The sequence below is a fragment of the Cebus imitator genome, unplaced genomic scaffold (genome assembly GCF_001604975.1).
Source record: "Cebus imitator isolate Cc_AM_T3 unplaced genomic scaffold, Cebus_imitator-1.0 Scaffold237, whole genome shotgun sequence".
NCBI lineage: Eukaryota > Metazoa > Chordata > Mammalia > Primates > Cebidae > Cebus > Cebus imitator.
This window is the reverse complement of record NW_016107552.1, coordinates 1,563,639-1,575,448: the sequence shown is the minus strand read 5'-3', so window position 1 is coordinate 1,575,448 and position 11,810 is coordinate 1,563,639. Positions and strand designations below refer to the sequence as shown.

Sequence of the window (11,810 nt, the reverse complement as noted above, 5' to 3'; positions counted from 1 at the left end):
TTTTTTTTTTTTTAAACAAGGCTTTTTTTCTCCTTTGAGATTATAACGAACACGGTCACACCACAAGTAAAGTCAGAAGTAGGACAGAGAACGCTCCTTGGTCATCGGGATCATTAAAAATGGCTGACCCTAACAATACGTACAAAAATATAAAACGTAAATGAAAAATACAAGCAAATTTCCTTTTAAAAGTACTTTAAAGAGAAAAAGCAGGGCCTTGGAAGTTTTGGTTCTTCTTTCCTCCCCTGTTGCCAATTCTCATGGTTTGGGTTGGGTAGTGGAGGGCGCGTCGTGTCCTCTGCGGGTGGCGCTGCCCGTGGTGGGCGGGCGGGCTGGCCTCTCTACTCGAAGGTGACCACGTTTAGATTCTGAGACGGGAAGTGGAGGGTGAATAGGTTATGGCGGCCTTTTTTTTGATTTTCTTTTAGTTTAACTTTTCCGTTTTTGCTGTCTGGTCATGCTCGTCGGTCTTCTGCTTCTTGGTGTGGACATGGTCATCCTCAGCATCTTCACCTGCACACTTGACGGTAGCAGGCTCAGCCTCCTCATCTTCATCTCCATCCTCCTCCTCACCATCACCTTCCTCCTCCTCCTCCTCTTCCGCCCCACCTTCTTCCTCTTCTTCATCTACCTCATTGTCAGCCTCCTGCTCCCCATTTTCCTCATCAGTATTTCCGTTAGCAGGGGCGTCTCTTCCATTTTCCGCCTCTTCTACAACTTCCTTCTTCTCCTTCAAGTCCTTGGTGGTGATTTCGGAGCTGGTGTTTACAGCTGCGTCTGACATAGTAGGGCACCAACTGTGTCGCCTTCAATGAAGTTACCAGGATTTGACAAGAGAGCATATGCAAAGCGTCCGCATGTAATGGGCTCTCAATTCCTATTTCGTGTGTTGATGGTTTGTATTTTTAGTACAGTCGGGGTTTCACCATCTTGGTCAGGCTGGTCTTGAACACCTGACCTCCTGATCCACCCGCCTCAGCTTCCCAAAGTGCTGGGAATACAGGTGTGAGCTACCTCATCTTAACAGAGGCCAAGCCAAGTGAATTCCCCCCTAAGCCTCAGCTTAGTCCTCCACAAAATGGGCAAAGTACGACTTTGGCTTCCATTCCACTCAGCCACTCTCAGCAAGGGTCACTATTTTGATAACACTGGTGTTTTCGGCCATGCAGGATCCCCCAGCCATCTCCCCCTGAGACCTAGAATATTCCAAGAGCTCGCTGATGCTGTGAACTCTTCCCATAGGCAAAGCCGTTCCTTCTAGTTCTGCCTCCAGACACCTCGCCTTCATTCAGCTGGAGTGACTTAAAGTGGCCAGCGCTGTTTTCCAGTGCTCGCTCCATGCGGGCTCTGTGCTGGATGGTTTAGACTTATTGATGCATGAAGTGCTCAGAAGTAGTTTGAGAGTCTCATCACTACTCCCGTTTTATAGGAGAAGGCACTGCAGCTCAGAGAGGCGAAGAAACTTCCCCAAAGTCACACCGTTAGGGGATGGGGAACCTGGATTCAAGGTGGTCGCTGTACGCATGGGGCCGCGCAACCCAAAAATGCTGACTCCATCTTGCAAGGTCGGACCCAGTTACTCTCTCTCTATGCTGGTTTCTCTCCTGTCACTCCGCCCTGCAGGGTGTCTGTTGGCCTCGGGGAACTGAGCACAATTTGTGATTTCATATCTGTTTGCTCATTTACCTGCTCCCTGACTGTGAGCTCCACAAGGGCAGGGGCGATGCCTGCCGCCTCACAGCTGTACCGTGGGCACCCAGGACTGTGCCCGGCACACAGTTGGCAGTCAACATTTTATTGAATGAATGTAACAAGAGCTAGTTGGGCTTTTCTTTTTTTTTTTTTTTTTTTTATGGAGTTTCGCTCTTGTTGCCCAGGCTGGAGTGCAATGGCGCGATCTCGGCTCACCGCAACCTCCGCCTCCTGGGTTCAGGCAATTCTCCTGCCTCAGCCTCCTGAGTAGCTGGGATTNCTCCTGAGTAGCTGGGATTACAGGCACGCACCACCATGCCCAGCTAATTTTTTGTATTTTTAGTAGAGACGGGGTTTCACCATGTTGACCAGGATGATCTTGAATTCTTGACCTCGTGATCCACCCACCTCAGCCTCCCAAAGTGCTGGGATTACAGGCTTGAGCCACCGCGCCCGGCTAGTTGGGCTTTTCTAGTGGGTGGTGTCCAGGCAGGTCCACCCTTCACTGTTATGTGACTTAGGTCTGGTGACTTCCCCTGTTTGTTTGAGCCTCAGTTTCTCCATCTGTAAAACGGGAATGACTGCATCCCTTTCAATGAAGTTACCAGGATTTGACAAGGGAGCATATGCAAAGCGTCTGCATGTAATGGGCTCTCAATTCCTGTATCATGTGTTGATGGCTTCTCTTGGCCTGGGGCGGGTATGGCATGACCAGCAGGGTCAGGGGGAGGCAGAGTGGCCTTGGGATTGGACGGGGGGAAGCAGCCGGACCAAGTCATACAGCAAACTGTCCGCAGCTCTGGCTTATCCTCTGAGCCTGCCTGAATGTGAGTACTCAAAAAGCCACAGTCATGGTGACCCCGTCCCTACTGTCATCTCTTGCCTGGCCCTGAGCATATAAACAGATCCTCCTCTGTAAAGCACCCATAACAGGGGCAGAGCCAGTAGTCAGGGGGACAGAGACCCCGGTGGGGAACTGGTGCTGTTCAGCCTGAAACACACACGGTTTCCTGATCTTCACTCAGGAGGCCTCTCCAGCGCGAAGGAGGCTTCCTCCCAGGGGAAAGCTCTGGAATGTAAGGAATGTGCTGGAGCCTCCAGCCCAGGCCCCAGGAAAGAGAATGTCTTAGAGGCACAGGGCTGAGGGGGCATTTTCCCAGCCATCTCAGGGACGCCAGGCCACTGGGGAGTTCATAGCAGACATCACCTTCTGGCACCCGGGTCAAGCCTCAACTGCCTTGATGCTTTCCCAGGTTCTCAGGCTGGAATGACGGAGGCCCCGCCAGCCTCTCACGGTCTTTTATTTCAGCCTCTCGCTCAGCACCTGTACTTCTGCACTCAGGGCCAGACCCTGTGCTGGGCACTGAAGTACAGAGAAAAATGAAGCTGACTCTTGTCTGAGCCACAGGGAGGTGGGACAGACCCACTGTCAAGTCTGGACTCCTGCATCGTGTCACCTTGGACAAGCTCAGCTGTCTGAGCCTCTGTACCCCCATTTATAAAATGGGGGTAACATTAGGATCTCCTTTGACGAGAGTGAAAGGCCCCTTTGTTCCTGGTGCTATAAATGGAAATTCTTATTGTTAGAAAAATGGCTATAACAATATCTCCTATCCCACACACTCCTCTTATAATGTGACTTTGACCCTTCTCCCCTTGAATCTGGGTGGGTTTGTGACTTTGGTAGAAGTGATACTATGTGACTTTCAAGGCTGGTTAATAAAATGGGGGAGGGGAATACTCAGTCTTGGAACCCAGCCGCCATGGTGTGAGGAAACCCAAGCAGCTGTGAAGAGGCCCACATGGACGGGAACCAAGGCCCCTCGCCCTGGCTGAGCTCCTGGCAATCCTGTGGGTGAACCGTTTTGAAGGTGGGTCATCCCGCCCTAGCTGAGTCACTGCAGTGGATACTGCATGGAGCAGGGACAAACTGGAATCAAGCCATGCTCCCTTTGCAGGTTCCTGAGCAAAATGATGGTAGTTTTAAGCCTCTAGGTCTTGGAGAGGTTCATTATGCAGCAATAAACAAGGATACAGTTCCTTTTAAGAAACAACTTTGCTTCTGTCTCAGCTGAACTCAGGATCTTTTTTTCCCCCTGAGCCTGGTCCCTTCCAGCATTTTCCGTCTCAGGAAAGAGCCCCACTCTTTCTGGTTGCCTGAAAAAGAAACCTGAGCGTCATCTTTCTTTCCTTCCTCAATCTCTGTGACAGCCATGGCCAGGTCCTCTCATCTTACCTCCGAAATCTCTCTCTCTCTCTCTTTTTTTTTTTTTTTTTTTTGAGAGGGAGTTTCACTCTTTCACCCAGTCTGGAGTGCAGTGGCACCATCTCAGCCCACTGCAACCTCCACGCTCCGGGTCCAATCAATTCTCCTGCCTCAGCCTCCCAAGAAGCTGGGATTATGGGTGCCCACCACCAGGCCTGGCTAATTTTTGTGTTTTTAGTAGAGATGAGGTTTCACCACGTTGGCTGGGCTTGTCTTGAACTCCTGACCTCAAGTGATCGCCTGCCTCAGCCTCATAAAGTGCTGGGTAATAGGCATGAGCCACCACGCCTGGCCCTAAATACCTCTTGTCACTTTATTCTATCCCCCTGACATTGCCACAGCCAAACCACCAGCCTTCTGTTTCGAGCAGCCGTGGCAACTTTCCAACCAGCCTCACCGTTTTACAGGGAGAACAGGAATCTTGATACATGAATGACAGAATAAGGGAAATCATCGGCGTTCGGCTCCTTCCGCCTCCAGTGCTGTGTCTCTGAGCCCTTCATTTGTCTTTGCCTGGACTGTTTCTTCTTCTCCCCACACGAGCCCAGGGTAAGACCCCTCTGGCCACCACTTCCTGTCTGTCCGCAACACCCTCCTTGACTCAGCCTGAGCAAGTTCGCTCACTGCTTTGGTCTCTGAGCAGGCAGCTCCTGTTTGTCCCCGCCCTCCCAATCTAGACTTGAGATTTGGATTCAGTAGTAGAGCAGATATGATATACACCAGGCCCTGCTCATGTGCCAGGCTCTGTGCTAGGCACCTAGAATATCGTGGTGAGAAGAAACGAAATGTCTGTTCTCACAGAATTCTCAGTCTAGTAGGGGAGACAGGCATTCACTATGGAAACAAGAAAGTTAAATCCTTTCTACCATTGTTTATTGTTATGAAAGAAGTTTGGCAGGATGATGGGACAGGGTGGAGTGGGGGATGGGCACAGTCAGGCAGTGGTCAGGGAGGGCTTCTTGGAGGAGGTGGCATTTGATCTGTTAAGCTGGAGTCAGCCATGTGACATTAGGAGAAAGTGTCAGCAGGGGGAACAGCAGGGGCAAAGGTGCTGAGGTGGGATGAGCTTGCCGTGCGGAAGGGACGGAGGCGAGGCCAGAGAGGCTGGTGGGATGCAGTGTAGAAAGGCAAGCCAGGGGTGGGTCATTCGGGGACTGTTGAGCCGCAGTAAGGACTCTGATTTGACCCTAAGTGTGTTTGGAAGCCGTCAGCGGGTTCTGTGCTGCAGAGTGACACCTCTGATGTATGCCATAAACACTGGCTTCCAGCTGCTGGGTGGAGAATGGATTGGAGGGGGATGGGGGAGCAGGGAGCCTGGGGCAGGGGCTGTGGAGGAGTCTAGGTGAGAAACTGCATTTATCAAAGACGCCATCCACACAGGTGTCGCAGGGCTGAGGCTCCTCTGTCTCCTCCGGCGTGGTCCAGCTGCCCTGTACCCATGGCTTCCAGACGTTTCTGTCTGTCATTCTTTAAAAGACACTCCCTCCTTAATTCTTAGGTGAGGATTTGCCTTCATAGACTCACTTCAGCCTCCTGAAGCCCAGCCTGGCTGCCCGAGGGAGGCCCTCCCAGCACTGTGTGAGGAGCTGGGGTTGAACCGTTTGTCACTCTCAGACCCTCCCATTCTGACTGTGCCCCAGCCCCCAACAGCTCCATCCTGTTCGGAAGGGCTGTCCCCACGAGTAAGGTAGCAGCAACACTGTATTGTATTGACATTGGACGTGTGTTCTTATCTAGATGTACCAGGGCTGTGTGACCGATGGCAAGTCACTTACCCGCCCCTCCCTCCAGCCTCCCAGCCTGTTTTCCCACAGCGTCTCCATATTGGTTCAACAAATGGTGGCTCACACCTGTAATTCCCAGCACCTTGGGAGGATTGCTTGAGGATAGGAGTTCAAGACCAGCCTGGGCAACAAGGTGAAACCTTGTCTCTACTAAAAATACAAAAATTAGCTGGACGTGGTGGTGTGTGCCTGTAGTCCCAGTTACTCGGGAGGCTGAGGCAGAAGAATTGCTTGATTCCAGGAGGTAGAGTTTGCAGTGAGCCGAAATTGTGCCACTGCACTCTAGCCTGGTGACAGAGCAAAACTCTGTCTCAAAAAACAACAACAAAAAAAATTAGCTAGGCATAGTGATATACTCCTGTGGTCCCAGGTACTCAGGAGGCTGAGGCAGGAGGATCGCTTGAGCCCAGGAGTTTGAGGCTGCCGTGAGCTCTGATCATGCCACTGATTCTGGCCTGGGTGAGTGAGTGAGACCCTGTCTCTTAAAAAAAAGTAAGCAGTAAAGGGTTTGTGCATGGTAAAGTGTCACTTGGAGTTGAGAAAGCAACCAGGTTACTAGTACCTTAAAAGAGAGAGACAGACACCCCTTCTCTCCCTGGTGGGGCAGAGAAGCTGTGCACACCATTAGTGCCCATTAAAAGTATCCTTTTGGCCGGGCGCGGTGGCTCATGCCTGTAATCCCAGCACTTTGGGAGGCCGAGGCGGGCGGATCACGAAGTCAAGAGATTGAGACCATCTTGGCCAACATGGTGAAACCCCGTCTCTACTTAAAATACAAAAATTAGCTGGGCATGGTGGCACGTGCCTGTGATCCCGGCTACTTGGGAGGCTGAGGCGGAAGAATCGCTTGAACCCGGGAGGCGGAGGTTGCCAGCCGAGATTTCGCCACTGCACTCCAGCCTGGCGACAGAGCAAGACTCCGTCTCAAAAAACAAAACAAACAAACGAAAAGTATCCTTTTATGGGGGCAAACTGTCCTTCAGGTTCCCTTGGATATTCCTGTTCAGTGTGAACCTCACCTGCTGTATGTATGAAGACTTCTAGGTTCAGCTGACCTCACTTTCCTTGTGTCTGGCTGGGCTCTGCATGAGCTTCAGTACAAACACCCAATACTCTGATTTGTAATTTTCTTGTGTGGATTTTTCTTCCCCATCAGGCCAATGTGTCTCTAAATGAGACATTCTAACCACATCATGGTTTTCAAGGTGGAGGGGGTTAAACATGTAGATCCCTCTGAATCGGCATCTCAGTGGGTGGGCCCAGGAATTTGCATCTCTGTTTTCTTTTTTCTTCTTTTGAAGACAGGATCTCGATCTGTCATCCAGACTGCAGAGCAGTGGTACATTCATAGCTCACTGTAACCTTGAACTCCTGGGCACAAGGAATCTTCCTGTCTCAGCCTCTGAAGAGCAGGGACTATAAGCACAGGCCACCATTTCTGGCTATTTTTATTTTTTGTAGAGATGGGATCTTGCTGTGTTGCCCAGGCTGGTCTTAAGCCCCTGTTCTCAAGCCATCCTCCTGCCTTGGCCTCCCGCAGTGCTGGGATTATAGGCATGTCCCATGACGTCTGGCTGAATCTGTGTTTCATGTGGCAGGTGATTCTTGGGCTCACAGATGTTTTATTTAGAACCACTGCATTACAGAGTGAGTTCCTATGCAGAGGGACTGCATCTGATACAGCACCATGTACCATGGTCCCCTGTGTAAATCTTACGCCCAGTAAATGTGTGTTGTTTGAACGAATGAGGTTTTAGGCAGGGATGTGGGGAGAGTCGCTTTCTTCCTTCTAGAACGCCCACATTCACTGTTAGTCCCCATGTTGGACACAAGGTCTCACCGCATTTGTCTGCCACAGGGAAACTTCTCTGGTAAGAATTCCCCTACCCCCCACTGTATAATCTTCTCATTAATACACAGCATTGTAAAAGTGATCTATAATTAGATGCTAACCGAGTTTGCCGTAAAATTCGGCGGGCAAGGTCAGCAAGGTAAGCTGGGAGCCAGCTGATTGTTATGATCAATCAATAACCTATTTATTTCCCAACATTTCTATTAACCTCTGCCAGCCAATCACAGTTTCAATTTGAAAGGCTAGGGTCTGCTTTGCTGACTGGAGAAGTCTGATTGAAAGCGGGCCCCTGACACGACCCCAAGGGCGAAATCCAATTAAAATTATTTTCACTGGTAGATTAATATTTTTAGCATGTTCTACGTCCTGGGATTCATCATTCCTGGCAATAAGTAATGTCTTGTGACATGAGCAGGTGGATTGGCACTGCCATCGATAATAATTGTGATTAATTAGCTCATCAGGTCCTAGGATGGCTTTGGGGTCGCAGTTGGTCAGCTTCTGGGAACTTCTCCCATCAAACCCTGGTTATGTGAATGTCTTTGGATCATACCAATATAATGGCTGTTTCTGAATGGAGATGGTGTTTATCTGTCTCTGGGTCTGAAGCTGTCTTGGAACTATGAGTTCCTTGAGGGCAGGTATTATTTCTCATTGCTTTAAGCAAGTCGCTTATTGTTTGGCACACCCAGTTCCCCTTTTCTGAAGACTGTTCTTTACTTTCTGCATCCACATAGCTGCAGTAGAAGCCACCATATTTGTGTAACATGGCCCCACCCCTGGCTGCTGTTGATTGAACTAGGGGTAGAGCCCATCTTAAGCCAAGCCAATGGCTCCATTCTTGGATGTTGTTGATTGGATGAGGGGATAGGTCCAACCCAAGCCGGGGCAATGAAAGCATCACAGCACAACTTGTGGACACGTTGATTGGACAAGGGGTAGAGCCAATCTTAAGCCAAGCCAGTCTTAAGCCAAGCCAATGAAAACCTGATGGCTCCACCCCTGGATGTGGTTGATTGGATTAGAAGAAGGGCCAAACTCAAACTGGGCCAATGAAAGCCTCATGGCCCCACCTGTGGACACTGTTGATTGGACAAGGTGTAGAGTCCATCTTAAGCCAAGCCAATAAGAGCCTTCTTGGCTCCACCCCAGATGTAGTTGATTGGACTAGGAGTAGGTCCCAACCCAAGCTGGGCCAATGTAGCTCTTCCTTAGGAATATGGAATTAGGTTTAAGGGAAAGGGTCCTACTGGCCAGCTTGAGTATTTAGGGGAGTTGACTGCCGTTGTTTGTTCTGTAAACAGGGAACTAGTTAGGAAGGAAAGTGGTGCTGGGAGAGGAGAAAGGAGGAGGGACACAGAAAGCACATCTTAGATTTCCTGGTGCGTCTCAGTTCCTGTGTCCAGGCCCCTCCTGAAACCTGACTGCATTCCAACTCCTTGGTTCTCTGAGTTATTTCTGCATTTTTATAATGACTCTTCCCCCAACCTCCCTTGCTTGGGTTAATTTGAATGAGTCTGTTACTTTTAACCAAACATATCCCAATGAATTTAGAGACCAAGAGCTGTCCAGTGTCACACTGCAGGCCAGTGAAAAACTGTTCTCTTTCTGCTGACTCTCAGATGCAAAGCCTTTTGGTGGAAGAAAGAAACAAGGAAGAAGAAATGACTCACGTTTATTGAAGACCTACTATGTGTTAGGTGCTTTGCAATGTCGTGTATTTAATGTTTACCAGGCTGGGAGGTAGATTTTGTTTTATTAGTTTACAGATGAGGAAACTGAGGCTCAGATATGTTACATAAGTTGTCCAGAGAACTGGGGATTGTATTTAATTATTTTGGTAAATTCCCTGATTGCTGAGCACCCCGTGTTGTCTCTTAAAAAGAAGTGTGCTGCTTTCCTGTAGATATCAGCATGAGGCTATTGAAAGATAATGAAGTAGGCCAGGCGTGGTGCCTTACAACTGTAATCCCAGCACTTTGGGAGATGGGTGGATCACAAGGTCAGGATTTCAAGACCAGCCTGGCCAAGATGCTGAAACCCCGTCTCTACTAAAAATACAAAAATTATCTGGATGTGGTGGCACATGCCTCTAAACCCAGCTACTTGGGGAGGCTGAGGCGGGAAAATCACTTGAACCCGGGAGGTGGAGGTTGAAGTGAGCTGAGATTGCATCACTGCACTCCAGCCTGGGCGACGGAGCCGGACTCTGCTTCAAAAAAAAAAAAAATGTTAATGAGGTAGCCAATGGAGACGCTGGGAAGAAGTCAACTGTCAGATTGGCGGTCAGCCTCTTGAAGTCCTGTAGAGTACAGACAGAACCAAGAGTTGAGTCATGACCAAGGCTCCCCCACTTTTGAAGACCATCTCCTTCTAGAACCCACTCACTGCTCTCTGATTGCTTCAGCACTCCCAGAACCCACCCCGACAGCCCCAGCTCCAGCTTCTGGAGACATCTCATTAATGGGTTCTCTGTAGCCATTCCATCTTTAGGAAAACCCAGGGCAAAACCAGATCTTCCAACAGAGGCTCTGCAATGGAGAAATCCCAGTGGACCACGGTGCATGGTCTGCTTTGAAGCACTCAGACCTGGGCTAGTGATGGCAAAAGGTGCACCTCCCTCAGGCTCCTCTTAATGTACACATCTAGATTGAACTGAGATCCCTACAGCAGATTTTCCAATGAGGAGTGGATTACAACAGAGAAATAAATGTAATTAGGAAGAGTATCCAGACTGATGCATGCTGAAGAGTTTCAGCAGGTACCGGCAGATATATTCAAGAGTTAGGAAATGTTGGGAAATTCCTATAGTCCCAAATTCGAATCTCCAGGTCAAGTTTGCTGACAATCAAAAAATCTAGCCTAGGAGGCTTTTGTTTTTTTAAAACAGAGTTTCACTGTTGTTGCCCAGGCTGGAGTACAATGGCACGATCTCGGCTCACCGCAACCTCTGCCTCCCGGGTTCAAGCGATTCTCCTGCCTCAGCCTCCCCAGTAGCTGGAATTATAGGCATGCGCCACCACGCCCAGCTAATTTTGTATTTTTAGTAGAGACAGGGTTTCTCCATGTTGGTCAGGCTGGTCTCGAACTCCCGACCTCAGGTGATCTGTGGGCCTTAGTCTTCCAGAGTGCTGGGATTACAGGTTTGAGCCACCGTGCCCGGCCTGGGAGGTCTTTTAACACTGCAGTTTCCTAAGCCTGACTTCTGGGGATTCTGATTCCATAGGTCTGTGGTTTATTAGTCCTTTTAGAAGCTTCAGGGAGAACCCTGGCAACCAGCCAGGATTAGAGATTCACAAGGCACATTATCACATTAAAGGCACTGAAAAGTCCTGCAACAAAGACACCCGTGACATATAATTGAACCAGTTTATTAAAGTTTTATAAACACAGGTCCCTCTTTCTGTATTTTTTGGTGTAATACCTGTTTTTTTTTAGAGATAGTCTTGCTCCATCTCGCAGGCTGGATGGTCTTGGCTCACTGCAACCTCCACCTCCTGGGTTCAAGCGATTCCCCTCCTTCAGCCTCCTGAATATCTAGGATTACAGGCGCGCGCTATCACACCCTACTAATTTTTTGTATTTTAGTAGAGATGGGGTTTCACCGTGTTGGCCAGAATGGTCTGCATCTCCTGACCTTGTGATCCACCCACCTTGGCCTCCCAAAGTGCTGGGACTATAGGCATGAGCCACTGTGCCTGGTGAGACAATATCTGTTTTTAAAAGGTCTATTGCTCAGAGAGCTTACCAACTTTTCCCCTTAATAATTATACAGTAATATCATAAATGTAGTGATTTTTTTTTCATGCTCTTCCTACCATTTTTTTTTTTTTTTGACGGAGTCTTGCTCTGTCGCCCAGGCTACAGTGCAGTGATATGATCTTGGCTTACTGCCACCTCTGCCTCCCAGGTTCAAGTGATTCTCCTGCCTCAGCCTCCCCAGTAGCTGGGATTACAGACTTCTGCCACTGCGCCGGCTAACTTTCGAATTTTTAGCAGAGACGGGGTTTCACCATGTTGGCCAGGGTGGTCTCGAACTCCTGACCTCGTGATCTGCCCACCTTGGCCTCCCAAAGTGCTGGGATTACAGACGTGAGCCACTGCTCCCAGCCGTTCCTACTATTTTATAGCATTGAACTATTCTCTTCCCGAAGACAGGAATAGTATCTGTGTTATTTGCAATATGACTCACATGGAGTCTGCGTAAATACTGAGT

At 49.3% G+C, this 11,810-nt stretch overlaps 1 protein-coding gene across 1 annotated transcript; it reads right to left on the bottom strand.

Moving 5' to 3' along the window:
• Positions 1–16: 16 nt before the first annotated feature.
• On the bottom strand, positions 17–787 carry LOC108282209 (prothymosin alpha-like). Its single transcript, XM_017498037.2, has one exon. It carries the CDS (start codon positions 782–784, stop codon positions 425–427), a length of 360 nt encoding a protein of 119 aa, XP_017353526.1. The 5' UTR covers positions 785–787; the 3' UTR covers positions 17–424.
• Positions 788–11,810: the final 11,023 nt, after the last annotated feature.